This window comes from Elaeis guineensis, chromosome 5, assembly GCF_000442705.2.
Source record: "Elaeis guineensis isolate ETL-2024a chromosome 5, EG11, whole genome shotgun sequence".
Classification (NCBI taxonomy): Eukaryota; Viridiplantae; Streptophyta; class Magnoliopsida; order Arecales; family Arecaceae; genus Elaeis; species Elaeis guineensis.
The window spans coordinates 4,891,836-4,919,328 of NC_025997.2; the positions used below are offsets into that span (position 1 = coordinate 4,891,836).

Below are 27,493 nucleotides of genomic sequence, written 5' to 3' on the forward strand. Positions count from 1 at the left end.
TCGGTCAAAAATGAGATCTTATTCAAGCAAAAATTATGAGAAATTAAAAAAAAAAAAGAAAAAAGAGAAGAATGATGTTATTTGTCCTATAAGTCTCTGTGGTCCACTTTCAATTAATGATGCTTGTTGGAACGTGCCACCTGCTTGTTCCTATGGTGATTAAGAGACGATAGTTTTGCCCGAAGGATCAGTCCAACAAATCCAATGGCCGCTTATTCAGGGTAAACAACCAATATCAAAGAAAGTTTGTTGAAGAAGTGATCGGTTCTGTTTGAATAGTGATCATTGTGGATTCGTTCTATTTATGCTTTAAGATTTGTGCCAATTCTTTTTCCATCTTGATCGTCGGTGGTCGGCATTCGTTCAAAGGTTGTTGGCGCTGGTGTGGATGGCGAGCCTCTCGGGGATTTGTCTTGAGATCTCATCGGCATGGATAAGCTAGAAGGTAGCTAGAAGCGGACGGTACAAAAGTGCATTGCATGGGTGTCATTGGAACCATCGCTGGTGGAGGTGAAGCTTGTTAGTCAGTTGTCGAAGATGATCTAGCTTTCGGAGGAGCTTGTAAGGAGGGAATTGAAGGGTTGGGCGGCTTCGACAATCGTGGTGAGAAACCTTGGTCGGAGAGTGACGCTAGAGATGGTGACTTAGGATTTTTGATCTCGTGTAGGGGTGAAAGGGGAAGTGAAGACCTATGGTTTGGAGTTGGACCATCTCCTTTTCCGTTTTGAGGAGATTGGGGAGAAAGAGTTGGTTTTTAGCAGATCGTGGGTTGTTGCAGGCTAGGTGTTGGTTGTGGAGCCATGGTGGCTTGATTTTTTTCCTAGTGGAGGGAGCCATCCAGTCGGCCTGGTATGGGTTTGTTTGTTGCGCTCTTGATAGAGTTTTGAGGGATAGAGATGCTGCAGGGGATCCTAAGCTTGGTCGGAGAGATGGCGACGATGGATGAGTGGATGGTGGAGTGGCATCGACTAGGGTTCACGCGTGCTAGCATCAAGATCGATCTATCTCGGCCACTGCGATCGGGGGTGATGATCGAGGGGTCGGAGGGCCTTTTCTGGCAGATATTCGTTTACGAGAACCTTAATGAGATGTGCCTTCATTGTGGGTGACTCCATGCTTCGACATGTCCGACGATAGGAAAAGGTGGTGTGTTGGGCCCAGAGAATGTAACCCGAGATGGAGGGGAGAGAGGGGAGCAGTGGATGGTGGTTCAGGTTGGGGCCCTGGCTTGTGGCCGTCCATCAGTGGCTACCCGGGTCGATGGCATTGATCGAGCAGGGGAAGAAGACGGTTGAGCCGATTCGACATGCTGAGTCGGTCCTCGAGTCAAGTCCATGTGGGAAGGCACCCACTTAATCGGTCCAGATCGAGTTGACTCATCGGAGAAACCAATGACTGGATCAAGCCAGTCAAGATTGCATGGCGACGATCGCCCCCCCATTCCACGCTCGGATCAATGGCGGGATAATGGGTGGCTGCATGGAGCTTGGTGCTGTAGAGGAGTCGGGCCTGGGCCTTGGTGCTAACTGGCCTGCCAATAGGTTTAGTCTGCTGGTGGTGGGCCAGAGAGTGCACTCAACTCATTTGCAGGCAAGGAGGCGGGAGGGCCATCCAGGCCTGGCTTGGGTCCAGCAGGGCATTCGGGGCCGAGCGCTTGAAAGGCCTAGTTTGTGGGAAGTTGGTCCTAGTGGATCCAAAAAGGCCCAAGAAGAAGAATAGGGTCAAAGGGAAGGCTTCGGCCCCATCGAAAATTCTAACGAAGGTGACTGCCAACTCTAGAGGCTTCAGGGTGTTCTTTTTCTCAGCGAGGCCCTTAGGGGAGAGGAGACGGCTCCACCTAAGCCCGAGGAGCCATGGAATGACTTCGATGCCCCAGCCTTTGTGGGGCACTCTGAGTAGGGGCTAATGCCTCAGATGGAGCAGGACCCCAAGGGTGTGAGTCTGTCGGATATGGAGGATTTGGCGGGTGGTTAGATTCGAAACTATGATGAGGCGGTAGCATAGCTGAGGCAGGCCATCCAAGGAGTAAGGGAGGGTCCATCAACCATAGACTTGTCGACTGTAGGGACGGGACAGACCTTCAGACTGAAGGGGGTTCTAGTGCAGATCTCCTTCCCTGTCAGCCATCACCATGAGATGCTGATTTGGAACACCCGAGGGGTGGGGAAGCTCTCGTTTCGGTCAATGTTGGGCAGGATTGTCCAGCAGCACTGTCATGACATCTATGTCCTTCTTGGGACTTGACTTTCGAGGGTGAGTCTTGTCCATGCTAGGCGGTGGATCTCGATAGATGGAGTTTCTATGCAATGAAGTTTAGATGCCTGTTAGGAGGGATCCTGATGATGTGGAGATGTGGCTCGATTAAAATAGACGCTTTCCATAGATGTGAACAGCAGGTTGCCTTAGTTATTTCAGAGAAGACTGGAGGCCCATGGCTTCTATCTAGCATGTATATGAGCATTGAGTATAAGAGCGGATGGTACTCTAGTCCGAGATTTTCAAGATGATGTCACAGGGGCTGCCATCTCTTATTGCTAGGGACTTCAACTGTATTATGGAGCCCCACGAGAAGATGGATGGTAGATAGCATGTGGATAGTGCTGATTTCAGAAAATTTAGGTAGTTCATTGGTGATGTGGGTTTGATTGACCTGGATTACTCTAGATCCAAATTTATCTGATGCAACAACCGTCAGAGGGCGGCTAGAGTTTCGGAGATGATTGATCATACTTTTTGAGCATCAGGTTCAGCATTTACTGAAGATTGCCTCTGACCATTATCAGCTTTCGGTCACCACGATGGCCCACATATGCCTAAGACTTCTTTCAGATTTGAGAGGTTCGGAACCTTCTATCCTAAGGCGTGGGAGTTGATTAGTGAGATGTGGAGGTTGTCGATCCGTAAGGATGTGAGATATCATATGACTCAGAGGCTAAAACTGGCTAGGCACAAACTCCTCCGACGGAATCATTTCGAGGTCGATGATCTTTCTAGATAGATTGAGGGGATGGAGGTAGATATTGCGGACCTGCAGATAAGAGAGGATCAGAAGAGAGGCTTCAGGAGTTGAGGAAGCTTCATTACAAGCCCTCGATGCACCATTCCTTGTTGCACCAACAGAAGATGATGTAGAGATACAAATTCAAGATTCAGTAAATCAAAGAGGAGGATCGAAACTAGATTCTTCCATTAGTCGACAACGGTCCGAAGGTCTACCAACTACATCAAACAGCTGTTGAGGAGCGATGGTGCTATGGTTAGCATTAACAGGGACCAACACTTCTATGGCCCTTATGTTTGAAACTGAATAGATTGTTATATCATCATGAAAGTACACCTTACCTCTTCTGATTGGAGGTGATAAACAAATGAAAGCTAACAAATGGATGGCCATAAAATCATGACAGCACACCTCGTGCTCTGATCAGAGGAGATCACCGAACATGGAAGCTAAAGATGTCAAGACGATAGGGCATTTAAGGGTTTAGCAATGGATTGGACTTACTTCAGCGCTTCAAACATCATTTGTCAAGCTCATGCTAACCTTCAATAAGGTTTGTGTTCTATAGGCTTGTGAGTCTTTTCTCCCGCTCTTTTAGTAGAGAACTTGGAGTCCCAAACGGACAAAAATCTTGAAATCAAGCACATTCAGCTTAGAGTTTGCCCTGCATGACCACCGAGTACTTGCTCGGATGATATCACCTATTATCACTCGGGCAAGGGGTAAAGATTATATTCATGCTGGAGTTAGCACCTGAGGATAAGATGGGCATGAGATAGAAATACGTAGGGATCAGCCTCTCTTAATCTCAAAAGAAGAAGGCAGGTAAAAAAAAAAAGGGAGAAAAAAGCAAAACGAGCTTAGCCTGCATGCCGGACTGAAACAGGATAACAATAACATGCAGACTTGAACAACGCAAACCATAAAAACAGTACCGCCAACATGCCCGTACGAGTACAGCTGATAGCTACCCCCTTTTCTTCAGTACAACGGTAGCCACCCTTTCAAGGGTGACAAACATCCATGTAGCAGTCATCGAAGTTATGGGACACATCAAATCCTATTATTATGTTCCCACAACCTGGATCCTACGCGCCACCCATCAATGAGCTGCTCTAAATCAAGAAATTTCAATTGTCTAATTGCCAACATTTTGTACCCAAATGACAGCGTCAATGATGTCATCTGTTTTCTTCCTGGCCTCCCTGTTCTTCAAAAGACTGCCGCACAAATTGTCCATGCACGCGTGGCCGCTGCTCTGCAAGTCTCTTCCTGCTTTGGTAACGGACCTGAAAAACCAAAATCAACAAGAAGCCGAATTCCCTCCAAATATTCCACAAAGGAAAACAAAGAAGACTGAAAATGATACAACCAAACATAAGAACATCAAACATAATCTTTAAGATTCGCAATTTTAGTACCAGACCTTATATCAATACCATACTGGACAACATCAATTTGCCCGGTATGGGGTCAATTTGACATACTGATGCTCAATACGCCCTCATACCGAGCATCAGTTCTGTACTAGTATAATATGGTATGCTTGGTGTAAGCTGGTACATATTGGTATTGCGAACCTTGAAAATCTTCATATGCAGAAAGTTCTATCCCTAGATTTTACAAAACTATAACTATTTGGCCACCAAGAGTAGTGTGTATTGCCTGCAAACTTATAGTGGTTGAAGACAATGTTTATACGACCATTCTATAAAATTTTGGGACATCTTGACATTTTGTAGATAGGATCCGCATAGTAAATGGCAAGAAGGCCATGCTATTTAATATTACGATCAACCATGATCTACCTTGGGGAAATTAAGTTAGCTTATATTTGGTGAATACGCTTCAATAATGCAATAGACATGCCTCTTGAAATGAAATGTTGAATATGGACGTGCAACCAAAAGTTGTATACCTTCTTTCCAAAGTTTCTTTCTTTCCTTTTCTGCCTAAATTTCTTCAGGGCAGCTTCTCTCCATGCAAAACGGTTCTGATCTACCCCGCTACCACTACCTCCAGCTGTGCTCTTGTCTGCAATACCATTAGCAATCTCCATATTCATTCCTACAGCATTGACAGCTGTACTACTTCCATTCTGCACATTGCTCCCATGATTGCTTCCTGAATTGCTCCCATTTACGCTAAAATTTGCAGCATTACCTTCCACTGGTCCTGTGAACATAGTAGATGATCCACATTGTGGAGCAGCTGTTGCCATATCCTTGAGAGATATGTCATCATGGTCTGGTGGCTGCAGCAGCTGCTGCTGCTGCATGCTGTGGATATGATGATGGTGATGATAGTGGTGATGGTGATGGTGCACTTGGACTTGACGTTGGATCTCTCTTGGCTGTCCAATTGATGCAGCTGTCAAATCGTCAACTTTCTGTTGCATACCTTGCTGGGTAGATGCTCGAAACTGCACAGGATGAAAGGCTGAAGAGGGTTGGATACACTTGACTGCTGATGTGGATGCTGCTTTTTCCTTGCAAGCAACTGCTTTGGTGAAGACATTATTGGTGGTGGAGCCCATATCGTTGTTGTTACTACTGCCATCAGAGCCCCGTTTTAGAGGAGCAGCATTTGAATTAGATATCATATTGTTTGTAGACTCCGTCTTCACTGCCTCTGAGCTGTTGTCAAGTGGAGAACAGCTACCTCCATGTCCGGTAGGGGCTTGATTAGAAGTAGCAGAAGTATGGTACCTTGCACGAAAACAAAACCAGTTAGAACACTATTCTTTCTGAAATAATGGTACCAAAAATAATGTTCTCATATATTTTATTTTTTGCACCTTGAGAACGCTGACAGATCTGAACGTCTTAGAACATTGCGGTCATCATGAGTGGCAGTTCCATCCTGTCCTGTTGATCTCAGCCTCTTCAAACTCAACTCAAGAGATGGTAACTCCATGGAGCCATCAGAAGTTATATCTTTGCCTTCAGTGATCTTGGAGAAGCCATTAGGTGCCTTCATAGCTATGGTTACCAGTTGAGGATCAATGCTATTGGTGGTTGCACCAATCGGATCAGCAGCTTGAGTGCTTGGTTCATCAGACATGTTGTTGTTATCAAGTCCCAATATACCCTCATTTTTTGGGTCACTTTCAGGCAATTTGTCCATACTTGTGCCTGTTAACTTGGTAGAAACCTGCCCAGTTGGATATGATTCATATTGTGTATCTGGCTTCCTGGGTACTACAATCTCCAAGTCTTTGCCCATGAAATCATCTGCTATACAGATCATAAATTAATCATAATGCTAGAATCTTGAATACGTAGTTGAGACAAAGTTGTTATACCAGCAAACTCCTTTTGTCCTTTGCACTCTCTATCGGCAGTCATAGGCACCCAATCATCACAGAATGTTTCAGGTTTTGGGTGAATGACCTGAGCACAGGTACTATCAGGTGGATCAGATAACTCATCTGATGGAGACATAGATTGGGGGCTGTCCACATCCACTGCACATTTTGTCCAGGAACTCTGCAAGCAATCAGAATTCTTTTTAGACATGCAGGAGCAGTTTTTGGGAAAACTCATTATGAAACAGATGTACCAAAATAAATATTTTCTTCTATCAATTTGAATCATCAATATGGTGACAAATTAGGTCTTATATGCATAGTGACAAAAACTTCACTTTTCATCAGCAATGACAATCCTCGGGAGATTTCTGTGAGTATCAAAACTTATATAGTTTATAGTTGAAATATCAATAGAAATTTCCATGCCTATATTTGGACATACTATTACATAACTTAGGCCAAAGTATTACATTGACACTATAATGGTCACATAATTACCTTAACTAATAATGACTGTATAAGCATCATTTCAGTCTACTTAGCTCCTTGTTCAATATCAATTTCTCACCCAACCTCCTTGCACAGATTTTACTGCCTGATTGGAACTGCGTTCCCAAACAACCTGACTTTCTAACAGCCATCATTTCTGTTTACTTGATATGATCCTCTTATGGTTATGGATGACATGTGAGATGCAGTTATCGTGAGTACCCATATGAAAATAAGGTTGTGGTGAAAAGTGACATTATCTTTGAAATATTATAGATGAGTATGACATAATAGAGACAAAGCAAGACAGTGGTGTAGATTTATCTGCATGTCATAAGCCAGTTAGTCTTAAAGGGAACTTTGACGGGCTACATGATAATGGATAATTTTATTACAAATGATATTCATAAAACCTGATATTATCTTAATCTTTCCAAATCTGGTTTTATGAAACAGAATCAAACAAGCAATCTCAACTACCATTTTTTTAGGTTTTGCATGTAATGGTTTTATAAATCTAGTGACCAAACAGCCCTCAAGGGTAATGATGAAGTCGATAATGTTGTAAAAGTCCCAAGGATGCATCAAGTCATCAAGATGATGTGCTTTGCATGTATGATGACTAATACAGCTATGAAGGATGAAACTAGAGATGAGAATAAAGGAGGCCTGGAAGTTCAATGGATGGGATGGTATGAACACAGGCAAAGACTTGGGAAGACCCTGGTATTAAAGGGGCTTGATCATGTTTGGGGAAACATGACTTGTCAAATGGACAATTTTCAATTGGTAGATGTACAGTGCTTATCCTGGCCCTTGGCTTATGACTAAACATGTAATGTAACAACCTACAATTATCTAGTCCTAGCCAATAGTACAGGGATCCAATGGTTGGCATCCCTATCTAAGGGCTTGCTCTTGAGACAGTTTTAGGGTTTAAAACCTAGTGGTGGCATAATAACATTGTATTTCCAAAAAAAAATGTCTGGCCTTAAGTACAAGGGCAAAGTTGTTATTGGGTGATAAGCAATCAATGTAGGACTAGCAAATAATGACCCGACTTGTCAACCATCCGTATTTGACCTGCAACAACTAGGTTTGGGTTTTGGCTAAATGGGTTTAGATCATAAACAGGTCGACCCATTTTAACCTGTTTATTAAATGGGGGGTTTAGGTTTCAGCCTTCAGAAGCATTATCTGTTTAACATATTTAATAATCAAGATAGGTCAGGTTAAACCTGTTTAACCGAGCCCATTTACCCTTTGTAACAGCCCTTTTCTTTTTTATCCAAACCGCTTACCATAGCAGTCCCATTTGTTCTAGAGAGTTCTTGAGAGTAGAGATTAGAATCAGGATCTAGGGTTTCACTGATTTGGGAAGAAGTGAAAAGGAAGAGCACCACCACTGACCTGCCAGACCTTGATTGCCCTTTCCTTTTCTCCTATGACACCTCCAATCTCCTCAATTCACTTTGAAGATCTATCAAGAAATAGCAAAGCAGGAGGACAGCGAAGGTGGTGGCCAGCACCGGTGGTAGTCACGAAAGATGGTCTGACTTCAAGTCTGTCTTCCTTCTTTCCTTCTTTCCTTCTTCTCTTTAGGCTTCTTCTCTATTTGGAGTCCTTCCTTGGTACTTGGACTTCTACCTCAGGAGATTTACTGTTCCTGATCTCAGTATCTCCTTTTGATTTGAGATATTTTCCTTTTTTTTTTGGGTAAATTATGAGATAAGATTTCCATAGTAAGTGTTAAAATAGAAAACATCTCTATGTTGATTTTATTTTTAACATTAAGCATTTTTTATGTTTTTGGGAGTTGATCTTATTTGCTATTTGATTCATCAAGTCGCCTTCTTTGCTCCTGTATTACATTTTTTTCTCTCTCTTTTGTTTGCTTGAAATGATTTTATTTCATGCTCGAGGAAGTGCATTATTTAGAGTTATACTAAATAATTGTTTGTGCGGTTTTTTTTTGAAGAAAGAATTTTCAAGGAATTTGGTATGATCTAATTGAAGTTCCCATCTCCATGAAGTGGAAAGCTCTGATCATGGATGAGAAAAAACTTGGTAGAGGGTTATGCTAACCAGCAAACAAGAGATTGGTCTTGCATTATCACAAATGTTGATGGATTGCTTTGATCCCTTTCAGAATGTATCGATTTGGCATGATGGTGCTCCTGAAATGTACATCTACTGTTTGGTGAAGAGATGCCTGATCGTCACTATCATGAACTATCGGGTTTTGTTTTTTGGGCTGAACTACATCAAAAAGTTGAAGGCATGCATTTTTTGCAAATAGATCCAGTACTTGGGTCAGCAAGTTGCCTGATCATGTGTGTGTTAAACAGGTTAAGTGACTAACTGTTAACCATGTTTTAGTTGGGTAAATAACTTGTCTAACAGTTAACCTAACTTGATATGACCTATTTATTAAACACGCCGAGCAAGTAAGGTTGGATTACATGCTTATTAAACATGATAGGTTTAGGTTTCAAATCCTGACCTGTTTAGGAAATTGGTTGGGTTCAGGTTTGGGATTTTTTGACCCAACTTATGTCTGGCCGGACCCATAAACGACCCGACCCAACTTGATTATCACTTTTAGGCTAGGCTAGTTGAATAAATTGTACCCCTAGTCATTCCCTTTACTCATTCATAGCCTTCCTCTCCCTCAATCTTTTCATTAATTTCTTTATACTTTCCCTAATCATGTATATAACCTATTCACCTCCATTTTCAAATTTTAAGTGTTTATTCCCCTTTAGTGTGACCTCACCATACTTTGTCTACTAGCAAGCAATTTTGGATAATTTCCCATAAATGTACCATATAGTTGATTTTGACAAAATTGTATGAGACCTTGATTAAGACATGTCTCATGGTTTTATGATGATCAAATTTCTTCCTTTACAATTCTTGTTGTTATTAAAAAACTAGTAAGATGAGAGAAATGTGGGAGCTAAGGGCTTGTGAAGGCATTCATATGAAAAAAATGAGGGAGCTAAGGGCTTGAGAGGTATTTAAATCATATATCTAATTTTTTCAGTTCATTTTGATTGGAAAATTCCATAACCCTTATTGGTATATAATCTCTTCAACTTTGGGGACAACATCTTTCAATAGGGAATGCCGAATCATCCCAAACCGCTTGGTTCATGCTATATTAAACCATACCAGTTGGTTATAGGGTCGGTTCAAACGGTTGGACTGGTACATGCCCTGACTCAACCCAAAGCAAGCAGAACCTGTAAATAAGTCTACTAAGAGGCCCATTTGCCTTTATTATATCCTTGCTTAGTGTTACATATAGCCCACCTAGCAACTGACCTTACTAATTGACCAACCAAAAAGGGGAACTGACTTATTGGGCTCCACCTACTTGAACCACCCTTCCTTGCCTATAACTAGGGGCAAGCAAGGGCAACTTGGGAAAGAAAAGGAAGGGGATACATGGCCTCTAGGAGGAGGAGGAGGAGGAGGAGATGATGATGATGAAGCTTGAATAGGACTTGTGTTTCATTTTCTACATCAGCCAAGTAACTTTCTCCATGTCTTTGTAAGTTAAGTTTTTATTAGATTAGTGTTTCTTTTGAATCTCTTAGTCACTATTAGCTCATGCATGGTCATGAAATTCTAGGCTGCATGGCCCTTTCCCAAATACATGCATTTCCTCATAATTTTCTTCATGCTTTTATTTAAGTCGCAATTGGATCAGTGTTTTTGAATCCCATAATTAGTTTTAAGCTTACACCTGGTTTTGAAATCCTTTAGTCTTTTCAGATCAAGTATTATTTTGATATCTTGAACCCCTAACCATTTTTCAAACCTAGAGTTTTCTTGAATATTGGACTTCATGATTGATTTGGCTCCTAAAGTTGTTTCATACTTCCACGATTTTGACTTGTTTTGCAGTCCTATGCTACCATGTTTTAGTTTTTATTAAACTTGCATGAATCCTCTAACTGATATTTTGAACTCATGTTTGATTTCAGATTCTCTTCTCACTTGAACTTTTTTTACATGCATTTATTTTTGAAACTTTCTAATAAATGGTCCATCTAATATTTGTAAGAGCATTTTCAAATTAGTAGACCCTGGCAGTTGTTATACGAGTGTTCCCACTTGAAATTCGATGAGGAACCTCTATCTAGATGAATTAGTAGCCTTATTTGGATTATCAATGAGGATGTAGGTGGACCCTCAGTGAGGTGGTACATGAGTGGCTTCACTTGAAGTTTGATGAGGAAACATTTGGCTGGGGGTATATGTGGACTCTTGGCCAGGCCTCATTTGCACTAGCAATGAGTATGATAAGTGGTCTCATTCAAATTATTGATGAGGATACGAGTTGCCTCACTTGCATTTACAATGAGGATATGTGGCCTCAAGGATATAAGTAAAACCTTATAAGATAATTTAAAAATATGAAATATTGGGACTTAATGCACAAAAAATTTGGATCCAAGTTTTGCCATACCATAATGAATTGGACGGTATGAGACGTATCATACCGTACCAGTTCGGTACTGATATGTAGTTCCTAAGACATATTGATACTTGGTACACCAAACCAGCCCCATGTGGACACAGTAATAGTGTGGCACCAGTATGGGGCTCGGTACCGAGATGGCATATCTTGTTTGGACCACTTTCTTCTCCATTAAAGGATTTTGATTTCTGAATTTTCATTGTTGAAGTGATTCAATGAACCTTCACTTGAACTTTTGAAGAATAGTTTACTTGTGATATAGAGTTAGTTATCTAAACTCTTTTTGATAATCATGTGTTTTGAATTTTCCACTGTGATTGTTGTTTCTTTTGAAACTTCTGATTTTGCTTTATTTCAGTGAATTGCCGGGTGAATCTTCAGTTACAATTTAAATTGCCTTATGATTTTGATTCATGTATTTTTTTTTTATGAAAGCTTAAATTCTCGACCATGATAGAAGTTTATTTGCCAAGCTTTGTATCTCATCTCATCTTTTAAATAAATTTTTCAAAGTTATTAGTTACAACCTTAGTGGACTTATTTGAGGACTTGGACTTGATATTCTGATGGTATTAATCCATTAATTTGTGAACAATATATCAAGGGCCAAATGTTTTAACCTATCTTAGTTTACACTATGATTGTAATACTAAAAAATTAGGAGAATTTGAGAAATGTATAGAAATTAGAAAGCAATGAAATAAAAAATTAGGAAATAAATCTCTTCTTGACATACTGAAGCTATAGATAAGGGACAACTCCAACAATGCTGCCCTTGATTAGATTGGAGATTATAAATAATAGTTATCCTTACAGAAACATAAAATGGGAAACCTGACCAATAAATAAAGGGAAAGAGGAATGGTAAGTGGTTTACCTGAGTTCCGCTACCATTATCACTTCCGTCTCTAATATTCAAGCCAATGCTCCCATTGTCTTCATCATCGTTGCTGCCACTATTATTGTCTGAGTCATCAGTACTCTTTGACTTAACAGATTTTTGGGTTTGGATGCCACTTTCACTGCCACTGCCGCTAGACTGAGATATAGCAATAAAGCCATGCAATTAGAGGAAAATAAATTTAAATTCTATTTGGAAAACAAATAATCAAAAACAAAAAGATGAGACAATTGAAAAAAAGAAGACCAACAGCTGAGAGATTTGATGGATAAAAAATTTGACCATGTCATGGTTTAATCAATAGCATTTCCTGAAGACACTACCTAAACACATGAGTTGACTTAGCTTATGCAATGGCACAGAAGACACTGAAAAAATCTGTACAGCACATAATAGAAACTTACACTTTGACATCTCCTCCAGACATGCTGCCAAAGGTTTTTTAACTCATTCTTGCGAATAGGCTTCACCAAAAAGTCAACTGCACCTTTTGACAAACATTTAAAGACTATACCCATGGAATCATTTGATGACATCACTGCACACAAAGCTCATCAGGTGTAGCAGTTAAAAGCATCAAAGTTAAATAATTTTAAAGAACCATAATTTAAAATATCATATTCTCATTTCAAAAAAACATTTTAAAATCTGATGTAGACAAGTAATATGGAAAGAATACTCACTAATAACGGGAATATTCTTGCAAGTTTTGTGGCTCATGATCTTGCTTAGAAGACCAATGCCAGATAAACAAGGCATGACTACCTCAGTCAAGACAAGGTCAATATGATTTGTAAGATCTTCCAAGATTTTCCATGCTTGAAGCCCATTTGCAACAGCAGTAACTGCCAAAGGATGGAGAACAGTCAGGAGTGAATGCAGTTGCATAGAACACATGATGCAAGAAATCTATATAAGATAGTTGTTTTTTTAATTGTCGATAATTATTATAGTCCAATCTACAAGTCAAAACTCTTGAAATTCATATTATTGAAAATCATGCATCAATTGAACTGATACAACATATGATAATGATTTAGTTGTTTGAATGTGTTTCTTGAAACCATGCAGTGATTATATCCTAGGACCCCCCTTTTTTTCTGAGAACAGAGGGAGTCCCACCCATTATATAATTACCATGGCTGCAACACCTGTACTACATATTATTTGAGGCGAGATCATCAGGAAACACTTCTCAAGTCTCAAAATTACGACCTTCCTTTTATAAGCAGAACGGTATGATGACAGAGCTAATGCTTGGAGATTCATTCATGCAGTTATCATCAATAATGTTTGTCAACCATCATAATCAGGCATTAGATTGATTTGATTACACTATTGTTATATATGGTGTTGTTTTGTTTGCTAGCGTAAGAGAGGATCATCTCATGGGTTCATAGTACTGAAGCTACACCAAAAACTACATCAGAAATATATCAGACTGTCTTTGAGGGACCATCTCCATTTTCAATATCACATATTTGGCTCTTTCTACTTGTACAATGCTATCATGTTTACTTGCATATAGAAACAATACTTCAATCGAATCACCTTAGATTATGCCATGACAATTTTTCCGATTGTTTCTCATACATAAATGAACAACAACAGTAGTCCTAACAGGTATAACATGAAGAATAATAGTCTTAAACAAACATTGAGTCACGGAACAGAAAAAAATAATTTTTCAAGAAATTCTTAACAGGCACCTTTATGTTGATTAGGCATATTTCACACCGTTTATATCAGATAGAAAGGTACTCCATTACAGAGTTTGTATATGATGGATTCTGATGTTGGGAAGGTAACGTCTTGAATGAGATATAAGATACTCAACTATGTATTGATGACACGTGCAGCATGACCTTGAGATTGTGCTATATGATGGATAAATCTTAATTATTCCATCCTCAGAAACAATGGCACCTGAGAGAATAAATCACTGCTTCTATATAGCTGAAATGCTACCCATCAGATTCAGTATTCAAAAATACAGCATTGCAAATTTTGTCAGGTAATTTGTTTATACCCCAAGGGGCTTGTTAGTGATGATGACAACAGGAGCTGAAACAAGACATTTACATCAAGGCAGTTGTCTAGGCAATGATCTGCATATTAAAAAGGAAAAGGGCACGAGAATTCCAAAACAAAAATGGAAACTTGAGGAACAATAATCATGAGTTATGGCCCTGTCTTATAACAGATAAGACAGCATGCAAATAATAAAGCCATCCCAAACTTGTGAAATATCTTGTCAACAAGACTTTGCTTAGTACACACTAATTTCATTGAAAGCATGAATCCTGTATATGAAATGCTTGGCAGGTTGGATGTAAGAAATTGTTGGCATAGTACTTGTGACATGCGTGACTGAAAAAAGGCAATGTAGCCAATTGAATATGGCATTAAGCCAATAACAAAATCTATCACTCCGTAATCAGCCTTAAAGCTGGAGTAGATTTTTTTTTTTGTTTTTATTTTTTATTTTTTGAGGTGGGTGAGGAATTTGGAGGAATCACTAGGGAAAGCATCAATGGAGGAAAGTGACAAAAGACTTAGGTTGATGCCTGGTATTCTACATCCATTCTTGTGTGAGTAGATTCTATTCAGAGAGCAAAAAGAATAGCTTTAAGTTGATTTTTACTACACAATTGGCATAAACGTCACTCGATTTGCTTCTCAGTTCTCACGTTCGTTAGAGTGTGTAAATCCCAACCGTGCTTGCAGCAATATGGTATTGGCAGAATGTGCATATTAACATGAATTAGAGGCAAGATTTTTGGAATGTTCATCACTGTATTCTGTTATTTGGAAATAGTCCTTGCCCACCTTTCGTTCTTTTTCATCATGCAGATGTATTTCTCTAAAGATGTTCTTATCATGTTTTTTGAAAAACAAACTAATGTACTAAACCTTGAAAAGGACCCCCAATTGACAGTAGAACAATCAACTTCAGATGAACTAGGTTTTTCTGGCACTTTTTTCAGCAGAGAACATAAAATTCTATTTGAATATAGTTAGCAATTGGCATTTTACAAGGTTTGATCAAGGTCCTGATAGCATAGCATCTCACCATCAACTAGAGGTTTGAGTAGTTCACCAAAAGATAAAGATATTCCAAAATCTCACCAACATAATATTCTTCTTCAACATGAGAAGAGGCCAGCAATTGCCGTTAGATTCAGGGAAAAAAAGGTTATAAGAAAAAAAGGACATGTTTTTATTAAATCAAAAACATATTAAAAGAAGGACCATTAAAGTTAGTCTGTTATTTAGTAGAACAATAAAAAAAATCCAAATAATTGTTTAACTCACCAAAGAATCTCAAGTAGGATATTACCACAAGAAAAATAAAAGATAGAACCAGTCTACCCATGGGCTAAAAACAACCTATGTAGGAAACATCTAGGAACTCCAAATATTGCTTCGTATCATTTACTTCCCCTGCACATGAGATTGATTAGAATTCATCAAGGTCAAACCTGAGAATCTCATGGTAAATTATTTCTTGATAGGACTTTGATGATCAACATCCACTGGAGTCAGTTGGAAGTTGCAACAAAATCAAGTCTTCTGTGAACTTTATTGCTTCAAACTCATTAGTCATAAAGGAAAATTGCATTTAACAACTGGAAAATAGTTCTAAAATTGACATCAGAATCATTTTTGAGGCTACACAATAGTTGATGAACTTCTAGTCAATGAAATGCCTCCCTCTTCGCATTAGATTGATACAATCCCTGTTGTTATAAGCTGGACAGCCCTTGCGCCCCAACTCTTCCTTTATGCAACTTCACAGTAGTTTGAGACTTTTGTGAGTGCAGCAAGTAGTGGCAATAGTGTACAACAACGACAAGTCAACATGAGTAGGATAACTGACTCTTGCCTCAAGCATGGGGTTTCTAAGGATGAAACAAAAGTTTACCAACATGCTATGAACCAACACTCAAACTCCACTCAAAGACCTAGAATCCAATGATTAACCTCTTTGGTTTAGGGGTGAAAGTGGGATGAATATTATTCGTCCGGATCCATTTTCATATCCGAATCAATTTGGATATGGACAGAAATTTGAGGATTCGGCTAATATCCATATCCATATCCGTATCCGTCAAAGAAAAATGGATATGGATATGGATATGGATAGACAACTATCCGATCCATATCCGGATGTCCGGAATCGACATATAACCCTGTATAATTTTATATAGTATTTATTAATTTTTAAAAAAAATATACAACTATATAAACATGTTATTAACTTGATTATGATCTATTTAGTAATATCTTTGATTCTATAGTCATAAAGTTTAATTATCTAAATTATATCCATAATTATATCCATACTTCTAGTATCTGAATTGTATCCATATCCGTTTAAAATAAATATGGATATGAATTTTTATATTCAAATAATATCCATATCAAGATTTTAAATCCGTGGGATGGGGTTGTCCTGATTTTTTCATGAATGAGACACACTGTTGTCCCGCCCAGTCCCAACATTTGGGATAGAGAATGTCCCAAGACATTCCAATCGGGACACTGGGATGCTAGCGGGACGGCCTTATTCCGACATATGGGATGGTACCTCATCCTGATATCCCGCTGGACGTCTCGTTGAGATCTGAATCGTTGATCCAGTAGCTGACTTATGTAGGAAGTTGAGTCAACATCATTCCAATACAAGCCAACACTATTCATGACCAATTTAGTTAGGAAAATAGTGCAAGGTATAAATGCCAAGCTTAAGGCCTAAGCAAGAATATAGTGGTCTATTGTACAAGAGAACCATGCTTGATGAGAAGAAAGGGTTATCTTCAAGTTGGAAGTTCCTTATATCCCCTCCAATTAATCCCAAAGCATTTGCATCTACACGCTCTAGCTGAAACAAAGAAGCCAATTCATCAAAGAGTTTTGAGAGAGTTTCATGAGCGTATACTCCGAAGTCCAAAGTCAATTTCATGAAACCCTGATTCACCAAGTCAGGAGATCTTGATGAAGAAGACTCTACTAGGAGATTTAGTTTGAAATGATAGTTGCCTAATCAGAGTTCCTCGAGGTCTATTAACTATTAAAATGGTTGAGGAAGGGATGGAGAATATAGTTCATAGGTCAATTTCCGAAGGAGGTCAATCTCCAATACTAGTAGTTTACCACTAAGCTGCTAGTTAGACTCTCAACAAGTAAGGATGCTCAAGGTCTAATTTTAGAAAGAGAGTGTCCCACACCAAGAAACGCACCAAAATCTGCTCTTCAATGCTAAAATTGCGAATGATATGGACACATAACCCACTAATGCCCAGGCAGATTTAAAGCTATTGACAACAAGATTTGGAACAACAGTCAAAGATGCCTAACAATAGAATGTTCACTAAAAGATATTAAAACAGAAAACAGGGATGAGACAATTGCAAATGACAAGGAATGGCTTGACTATTGCTCTAATGTCCATCAAATCCTTGATGTTGCTTGGGAGGAAAATGTGGACTGGAGGCTAAATAATATTTTTACATTATGATTTATCACATTGTTTGATAAGATTGTTACATCATGATGACTATTGATAATGACAGCTGCAAGAGCATCACCCTCAGGGAGCCTATGGATAAACTTGGCTCAAGTTGCTACACCTTCAAAGCCTAATAAGTAACTTCAGTTGATAACCAAACTATCCTTGTCAACCACAAATTCTCAGTATCTTCTAGATGGAACAAGGGTCAAGATGGTGCAATATGATTTGTATAGAGGGTGGCCAGACCCTAATATCACCAAGGCTTTAAGATGAAGATGTTGCATATTGCAGTTGAGATAATACTAATGACCTTATTTGTGGTTGCAAAAGATTATATTTAGTGCCTAAGCCACATGAAGAGTTAGAGAAACCTATAGATCCCTAAGACCTCAATGTATAAGAATCTGAAAGAGAAAGGAATTGGATCTGATATGCCTATGTTTTGGTCGGCCAAAAACCAAGACTTGAAGCCAAGAGAGAGCAGCCACCAGAAATCCAAAGCTCTTGACCGGCTTCGAGAATATGTTGTTCTTGAGTGACTTCAGGAAGAGCTTTATCCTATAAGAATGTGTAGTGTGACAATAATTTAGTCTTTTAAACCCGGTGCTCAATTTAAACTTCATGAATAGAGTACCGAGGATCTACCCAATTCATAGCCAATATGGGACTGCACACATGCTGCACGGGAACTCAAAGTGACACTCGTCCGCACCTTTGCACTCCCTAGTACCTCAAACTCCTCTATCCTTTCTTACTCCAGCACTCCTTAGCACCCCCTCTCCATTCCATCCCAATATCCTTTTCCTCTTGCTTGACCTCTCCCCTCTACTTCTTCCCATCTACTCTCTCCCTCCTAGAGCCTCCTCTCTCTTGATCTCCCCCCCACTCTCTTGATCTCTTGTCTCCTGATCTCTCCATCTCTCTCCTAGTTTTCCTTTCTCGATCTATTCTCTCTTTGACCTCTCTAAGTCTTTTCTCTCTCTCAGTCTCTCCTCTCTATCAATCTCTCTCTCCTCCCCTGCTCTTTGCTCTCTCTTGGGCAGCCTAATTAGGCTTTAAGCCCAATGCAAGTTTGAGCTAGAATCATGTTTGGCCCTCTAGTCTATAAATTAAAAAAAAAAAAAAAAAATCAGAACTAAGCCTAGCTTGCAGCCCGAAAAAATTTTTCATGCTAAAACCTAAGCCATAAGGAAGCATGACCCAAACTAGTTTCAACACTATTTGGGATATATGTCAATATCTCACCTTACATGCCTACTCTACGTATTGGTATGGATTAGAGACACTTGAGTCTTTTGGCAAGCACGTCAAAGATATTGATGCAAAAGTACTACAAAAAAGAATTAAGAAAGTTGAGATTTATCAATAATAAGCCAACCTAACTTGTTGAGAGTTCCATTTTATATATTAGGATCATGTCGTGCTTAACATCAAGCAAAAATTATTTGCACATAATACCTCCCATAAGGTTTTTTTCTTTTTCTTTTTTTGTAAAAAAAAGGGAAACAATCAAGATTCTAATGAGGTTAAAAGATATTGCTTACATGGTTAAGCTACCTGGCTATAGAAAGATCAATCCTATTTTAACATCTCTATGTTCACTTCTTACTTTAGGCACCAAAACACCAATGAATACTAAGACTTCAACTTCTTCCACTTAATAAACAAAATCAACAACAGTTGAAGAATTGGCCAATGATCGAACCATTGTTAAAAATTCTTCTTTCGTACCAAAAGTTTCTATTTGGATATCATTGAATAACGATATCACAGATGACTTAAATAATTGACGAAGAATAGAAAGAATTACATTAAGAGTTATTCAAGAAATACCAAGCAAAACACTCACCAATCAACGATATCACAGATGACTTAAATAATTGACAAACAATAGAAAGAATTACATTAAGAGTTATGCAAGAAATACCAAGCAAAACACTCACCAATCCTAAATTCTTCCAAATCAAAAGGAACTAAAGTAGAACAGAGATGCATTAAGTCCAAGCCAGTAAAGCCGATGCAAGAAAGAGACCATTGTATGGACACAAATACAAGAATTGGATTTAGATACGCATCTACTATGTCATTCAGCAAAAAGAGAGGAAAAAAAAAAAGAGATTCAAGGACACATGATAAAAATCTAAAATAAATAACATCTACCTTCAAATATTGATTATTTAGACATTAAAAATGTATTGGATGTTTTTCTCATCCAAATTCCTAGTTATCTTTAAGGATAGAAGACAATAGGGAAGAAAGAAACCTGCCACTACTTAATCTCAATTAAATTGCATTTCCACATTCTATTTTTCAGCAGTTTACATAGCCCTTTAATAGCCACAGCCAGCCAACTGTCCTAACCCTATTTAAACTCTTTTAGGGCTTGTCTAGGAAAATTCTGCCAGATCTAGTGGATAGGGCAGGAGGAGGGTGGTCACAAGGCCCGAAGTCTGTAGGATGAAGAGAAAAGAAAAGAGTTTTTTTTTTTTTTCTAAATTATCCCACCAGGGTCAGGCTGTGAAATCATCCTGCCCTACACACACATGCAACACACAGTCACACACTCTGCCTCTCCCTTCTCCCACTCCCTCACTTCCCCTCCTCCATCCCCACACCCCACCCCCCTCCCCCATCTCCCCCCCTCCCCCATGCTATCCTTCTCTGCCTATCCCGCCAGATTCAAAGGATGGCGTCAACGTAGTAGATAGTGTAAAGATCTGTTGTAAACAAGTCAGCAATTATTCTCCATATGAAGTTGTAGGATTTTTACTATAAACGGTTGCTATCTCTATACATTAGCAATTTTGTTGAAAATCTATATTCACATTATCATCTTAAGAAGAATCATGAAGCTTGTTTAGTCAAGCTCACAAATTGAAGAAAGCAAATTAGCATGATACCTGATTGCATTTGACTTAACAGGGATACAGAAAATTTTATGATAATGAAACTAGAAAAATAAGGTGCTAAAGAGTAAAAACTAGTGTTGGGCAAATGTTGAAACAGAACTGTAATAAAAACAGGCTGCATAAAAGGAATAGCAGTCATCTTTGAAGTCAAGATTTACAACAGACCTATTGGTTCCTGTTCAATAAAGAAAAAGACAATCACTTAATGCTGGGTAAAAATAGAGACAAGGTTATAATAACAAAGAACCCCACAGAAAGAAAGAATCATTTGCAAACACAAAGTTTGCTATAAACACAATAGCTCTTAAAAGATAAGAGAGAAGACAACAATTTCATGAATACTAAGATCAGATTGGGAGACAAGGAAGGTGACAAACTGAAAGCCTAGAAAATGCTCGGATGAACACTTTAAACAGACAAGGATTAAGGCACTCAGATATGGACTCTATCTTTCTACATATGGGGCAAATTTTATAACAAGTTTACAAGAATTCAAACAAGCTTAAGATTAATGTTCCCTAGTACATTTGGCGGGCCAGCTTTTATACATCTTATTTCATATACTTATTGCAAGCTCTTGTTTGTCCAATACTGAACAAGCCTTTCATTAATGAATTATTTATCCACAACAAGAGTGATATTTGCTGGCAGTGCAATATTTAATCAAGTATGATTTGATTCCTTTTTTTACCCACTAATTACAGGATTTGGTGAACTTTTCTCTGAATACCCTATATATACAGTAGAATAGAGGAAGATAATAAGAGGAAAAGGATGTTAAAAATAAAAACGCACATGATATAGTAATAGTAATTCCTAAAAAAAGGATGTTGTTAAATATCAGGAGTCCTTTTTTTTTCCAGATATGGTGGTGTATTTGAGTAACAATAATATATTTTATCATCAATAATACATGGCGAGCAATAAAACAACCAAATACCTCAGTTGTTATGTGCAACTCTAGCTAATCTTCCTTCAATAAGGCTACTTTAAAGGCCATTTCGGGTCTTCAAACCAAAGATTTATACAAACAGTTTGTAAGTATATGCAAAAATAACACAAATTAACAATGAAATACAAAAAAACAGCACAAAATTGGATAGATAACATCTTATGCGCAGCTGCACAATGAAAGAAAAGATATAGATCCCCTAACACCAGTTAGTCCTTTTGAAATAGAGAACATAACGTATAGCATAAACAGAACAACAGTTAATGCTTCAGAAGAAGGTCAAAGGTCTAGCATTTAAGCAAAAGCATTCTTTGAAAGGAAAATAAAATCCTACACAGATCTATATTGTGACAATAAAAGTTAAGCTACTTACCTTCGTAATTACAGTTACGGAGCAAGGCACTGACAACTTGACGGGTGGAATCATCATTCTCCACAAGCAGGACCTTCAGTGATCTGACGGGGAGAAACCTCTCCCACCGAATGATTGGCCCTGGTATCTGTTGCTGTTTCTGTGCTGCTGGGACTGCCCCATAGCCTTCTTGGTCATTGTTCAAATCTTCTGCTGCCTCGTTGATCCTCGACTCATCTTCTCCTGAGAGCCCCTGACCCTCCCTCACGATGCCATGGCCAACTTCCTTGTGTTCATCCAGGACGTGATAGTTTAGCTCCGCCATCCCTTTGTTCCCAGCCCCATCGGGGCTTTCTTGATCAACCCTTCCCATCAACCAGACTCAAAATGACCGACAATGGTGCTAGAACAGAGCAGCAGAAAACGCTTCCTTATACAAGAAGAGAAGGCACACATTCCGTTGCCTTCAAGAACACCACACCTCTTGTCTAACTACTCGCACCTATGAACCAGATCACACAAGGGGGGAATCGAGTCTAATAAAATAAAGACGAGATCGGAGAAAAAACCTACTCTGACGAACCCAAGCCCTAGAAATCACTATCTCCTAGATTTAACAGACACAGCATCCATTAAACAGCTAAAGCTTCGACTCACCTTCCAAATCTAAAGATTCCACCAACAGAGGCAAGGTGTTCAAAGAAAGAACCGCCTCAGACGCACACAGGAAACTACTCTTTCCTACTGATCAAAAAAACAGGGCACCGATGTAAAATTAAACCGCTAGTAAGCCTCCGAAGCATATGAATCCGTAGATCAAAAAGAAAAAACAAAAAAAGAAAGCGCAAATTGATCAGCAACCCAAAATCACAGAGACAAGAGAACGAAATAAAACAAGGGTTTCCAAAAAAAAAAAAGAAACAAGAATCCACAAGAAATGGGTTCAAGAACGAAACAATCTCCAGTTCCTGAAACAAATCAAGAGAGGGAAAACAAGATCTGAATACCTTCTTGCTCGGTCTAAGTACACGCTTCCGCGAAGGGAGTAGAGCAAGAAGTTGGCAAGAACTCGCCGGAGATCCAAGGAGCTCGGACCTCCTTTCGAGATCAAAAAGAAGATAGGAGAGGAGAAAGAAAAAGATCGGGAGAGGAGTCTTGGTGGGAAGGAGTTCTAAGTTCTACGGCCGCGGCATGGTGGGGGAAGGGGGGCTTGCGCTGATTAGGGGCGCCATGGCTGAGATAAAGTGAAAAATATAGCCGGGGAGAGATATTAGGATCGGTCCGAGCCCGGGGTGGTGACTTGGAGCTAATGGCGGTGGGCAGCGCCCGGTGGGGTGCCAGCTGGAATGGGATTCGTCCGATGTGGCCGGGCCCACCGGACGAAATCAAAAGCCGGAAGCTAACGAGCCCGTTCCGCATCGCGGAAGATCCTCTAGATCGGGTCGCGCTTGTACATGGCCCGCTAAGGCCTTCCACAGCCCACAGGCGTACGCTTGATCGTGAGGAGGTCATGCAAGCCATCACCAGATAGGCATGGCGCGCAGGTGAATTCAAGCCTACGCATTGCATTGCAGTCAAAACACAATACCTCGAGCTGGAGGGACCACTTGGACAATCCGGTCGGACCAGGCCTATTTTCATAATGCCTATTCTACCTATCTTAACTAGGGGATATATGTGTACGTCCGGAATTTTCGACAAAATTCAAACTAAGCCCTTCTCCAGCACAAATAAATAAAATGGAGCCCCCCTTAAATAAGTGCATTCATAATTGTAATCAAGGATTTTACATGTTATTAGGTGCATCATACAAATGACTATCTTTTCATATAGCTTGAAGTCCTAGAAGATGATGATCAGTTCCTAGTATACTCTTTTATTAGCTTTATCTATGTGATTGATGATGTTAACAAAAAATAATCTAACAATGAAACCAAATTAGCAGCTAATAATCCGCATTGGTAATGAGAGTGGAGAGACCACATCCATGGAAAACAAACCCCATATGAGGAAAATTTTCATTGAGGGACCATGCATCATTGATGAAAAAATCTGAAGTTATTTGTGATCGAATATCAGTCTCAGCACATGTAAGACTGATAGGATGTGTGGTTGTGAAATAAGTGAGACCAAACACAAAAAGGACCAAAGAACATGTGCTTGTTCCATAGTGAGGTATAAGTGGGCCCACATGTATAATTTTACTCCTCCAATAATGAAATAAATTATATCATGGAATAAGTTTGCTTCTATTTCCCATCAATGCCAACATCCTTCCCTATAAATTTGGTAGCTCAATGGTTTAGGAAAAGAGTTACACCAACCGAATTTACCAATCTTGGATGACTACACTAAAGTGGAAATTATATAGTTAGCCTGAAAAAACAAATCCAACTGCATGTCAAATCGTAGGCTTCAATGAGGCTATTTGTGGCGTGAAAGCATGGGGGCTATGTATGGGATGCCTCACATAGTCACATGTTTGTGGAAAAGCTAATAATGGCACAAAGGATAGAAGAATGGCTAAGGATAACGGCAGGCTGAGAGGGGACATGGCCATGTCACTGGGTTCCATTGCCTGGACATTTCTCTTCATTTTTCATCCTTCCTCTATTGTGGGTGCTTCAGTGCCTTATCTTGTATCTTCATCTTTTCCTCCGTGTGGCCTTCATTGGCTCCCTTTCCATCTTCCATCTTTATTTTTCTGGTCTTCAATCCACGAGCTGGTGCAGTTCCAAGATGAGAGAAACAGGTCTTCTTCCTTCTTTCATGCCATTTGCCTCTTTGGACTTGTTTGATTTATATGAAGAATTTTATCTTACTAGAATGTGTTTTCTATGGAACCGATGTCTCGATATATAATACTTACAAAATAATTTTGCATGTTCGGTTAATTATGAAAAAAATAGTATAGGAAGCACATTTTCTAAAATGACTTATATTTGATGGACCGTGATATTTTTTATAAAAAAAATAGATGCTTGGCCAAACATAAGTCGATATGTTGACTATTGTATGGTTGACTATAATTATGACACATTGCTTAATTAAAAGACATCTTAGTATCATGATTTATTAATACATTTTCTTATAAAATTTTTCGTATTCCTAACAAAACAGTTAAACAAGCTCTTCAATATGATCATACATTTCAAATGTATGAAATATTTAGAATTGAAAAAAAGGAAGTGACTAGCCCCTTTTTTCTAAAATGTTTAATAGATTATAATTTTTTTACCTTGATGATGTTGGTGGATTATTTTCTTTGAGAAAAATTAGCACCTAACATCATCTACAACATCATATACCTTTTTATGGTTGTACCATAAATTTCTGTTTAATTAATCTGTGAAGAATGGTTGTTAAAATTCAATAGTACAATCTTTGGTAAATATAAGTAAGCACTAATAGGTAACAATCAATGAACTATTAGTTCTATTTACTTTAGGCATACCGTCGATGTTGCAAATTATATTGAAGAAATTACATACAAAATTAGTACTCTCATGGTTCTTCACAGATAACATAGCACCTCACTTGAAATTTCCAAGAACACCAACCTCTTCTTCTAGCTACAACAACCAAGTTTCAAACTTCAAACGTTTCCAATTTATACCTATAACACTTCAACTATTTTCATTATAAGAATAAATGAATAATTGAGGACAAAATAGAAAAACTATTCAACTTAGGCCATTGATCTACTGAAATCCTCATTAATCATAGAAAATAATGTAATATTAATTCTCTTAATCACTTCGATAACCATGACACCGGCTAGCACGTCAAATACATAAAGAAATAGAAGCAAGAATATTTTTAGCCTCCTACTCGCTTCGGTCATCGGGAATCAACTTACATTTGAGCATGTCAAATGTAGAAAGAAATAGGGCTAAGATTTTTTTTTTTTTAGAATTTTTTCATATGCCTTTTCTAATAGAATGTTGCAGATTTTTTTAATGGAATGTGACATTTTCTTTTTGCATTTTTTTTTTCACATTCTTCTCATGTCAAATTTAGATAGGGTTCTGCACTGTTCTCTTAAACAGAAGCTTTTTTTTTTTTATTCCTATGCATTTTCTACATGGAGGAAAATATTTTTTAGTAAGAAAATATTATATTAATGATACATTCATGAAAAAATAATTTTTAATAGAAAAATAATTTGTTAAGAAGAGTCCAGTTAATTTAAAATTATGATGTGGTATATTTGATTTTTGATGAACACTAAGGATGCATTTGGTTAGTCATTAAAAAAGATATTTTTTTTTATTTTTGATTTTAAAAAAATAAAAATTAAAAAATAATGTTTAGTAAGTAACATCATGAAAAATAAAAAGTAAAAATTAAAATAATTACTTTATATGCAAAGCAAAAATATTTTGCTTTTCAAATTTTATTTTTTTTTGCTTCCGCACATCTAAAATGCTCAATCAAAAAGTAAAGAGCTCGAATCTTTCTTCTTCGTTGAGCTCTTCACCTCTCCACTTCCTTTTCCTCTCTTTCAGAACCCTTCTCCCTCATCAAATTCTTCATCTGCCGTCCTCAAATATTGTTTTTTGCTTTGTAACGAGGTAGTTACCAAACATACTTTTTATTTTTTTTGCTTTTACTCAATAACAAAAATCAAAAAAAATAAAAAAATATTTTTTAAAAATCAAAAATCAAAAAGTGTAACCAATGCATCCTAAATTGTTTTCTAAAATATTTTTCCAAAAAAAAGGTTTATTTTTCTATGATATATTCTATGATTTTCCTTCCCATAATTTTTCTCAGCATGGTGACGATTATAGAGAATTTTCCCATATGGTTTCTATGGATTGCAACATATTTTTTCTTATAAAATGTATATGTTTTTCTTGCATTTCCTTTTTCAGATTTTTCGCATGCCAAGTTGAGATATGATCGTGCAGAGTCTTCCCAAAAGGTAATTTTTTTCATTTGCTTGGAATAAAATAATTTTTAATAAGATAATATTGTGTTAATAATATTTTCTTAAAAAAATAATTTTTAATAGGAAATAGTATATTAGAAGAGTCTACTCAATTTTAAATTTGTGATATGAAATATTCGATTTATGATGGAGTCTAAATGGATTCCTAAAATACTTATTTCCTAAAGTGCTGTTTGGTATATCACCGATGATGTAATCATTGGAGTGATGTGATCACTGGAATAATGTACAAATATTGAAGAGATATGTAATCACCGTATTTGATATGTCACTAAAATATCATTGAAAATAAACTTTACTGTGTTTGGTATATCTCCAAACAGTGATAGTGATAATGTATAAAATATAATAAATAACCTTATACATTAGTACATAATAATTACTCTACAATTTGATTAAACATTCTTCATTTATAACTCTTCACAAAAACATGTAGCAATAGTAATAATAATAATATTTATTTATTTATTATTATTATAAATATTTATTTTGATGAACCTATTAAAATGATATTACGATAATATTATATATAATCAAGCTTGACTCAACTCAGTCAATTTTTACCATCAATATTAGGACTGCTCATTGGGAATGATTTAGCCCATCAAAATAAATTGAGAA

At 38.0% G+C, this 27,493-nt stretch overlaps 1 protein-coding gene across 4 annotated transcripts; it reads right to left on the reverse strand.

The window, feature by feature from the left end:
- Positions 1 to 3,889: 3,889 nt before the first annotated feature.
- LOC105044676 (two-component response regulator-like PRR37) lies at positions 3,890 to 23,180 on the reverse strand. Of its 4 annotated transcripts, none has more exons than XM_019850776.3 (10): positions 22,926 to 23,180; positions 22,576 to 22,659; positions 21,940 to 22,420; positions 12,874 to 13,035; positions 12,595 to 12,728; positions 12,167 to 12,328; positions 6,306 to 6,489; positions 5,799 to 6,237; positions 4,920 to 5,709; positions 3,890 to 4,290 (listed from the first exon to the last, which is right to left on the reverse strand). In XM_019850776.3, the coding sequence occupies exons 3-10, from the start codon at positions 22,289 to 22,291 to the stop codon at positions 4,183 to 4,185; spliced, it is 2,331 nt and encodes a 776-aa protein (XP_019706335.1). In that variant the 5' UTR covers positions 22,292 to 22,420; positions 22,576 to 22,659; positions 22,926 to 23,180; the 3' UTR covers positions 3,890 to 4,182. The 4 variants fall into 4 exon arrangements, with proteins under 4 accessions (XP_019706335.1, XP_019706334.1, XP_019706332.1 ...); XM_019850775.3 differs by having other exon boundaries at positions 22,576 to 22,662; XM_019850773.3 differs by having other exon boundaries at positions 21,940 to 22,662.
- Positions 23,181 to 27,493: the final 4,313 nt, after the last annotated feature.

Bases quoted from the DNA above. Each gene is read 5' to 3' on its own strand.
- LOC105044676 (XM_019850776.3), bottom strand. From the start codon at position 22,291: ATGGGAAGGGTTGATCAAGAAAGCCCCGATGGGGCTGGGAACAAAGGG. The intron at 12,729-12,873 runs GTGAGTATTCTT...CTTTGTGTGCAG, and splicing joins CAAGAATATTCCCGTTATTA to TGATGTCATCAAATGATTCC. The intron at 4,291-4,919 runs GTATACAACTTT...TTGGTTTTTCAG, and splicing joins AAAGAAACTTTGGAAAGAAG to GTCCGTTACCAAAGCAGGAA.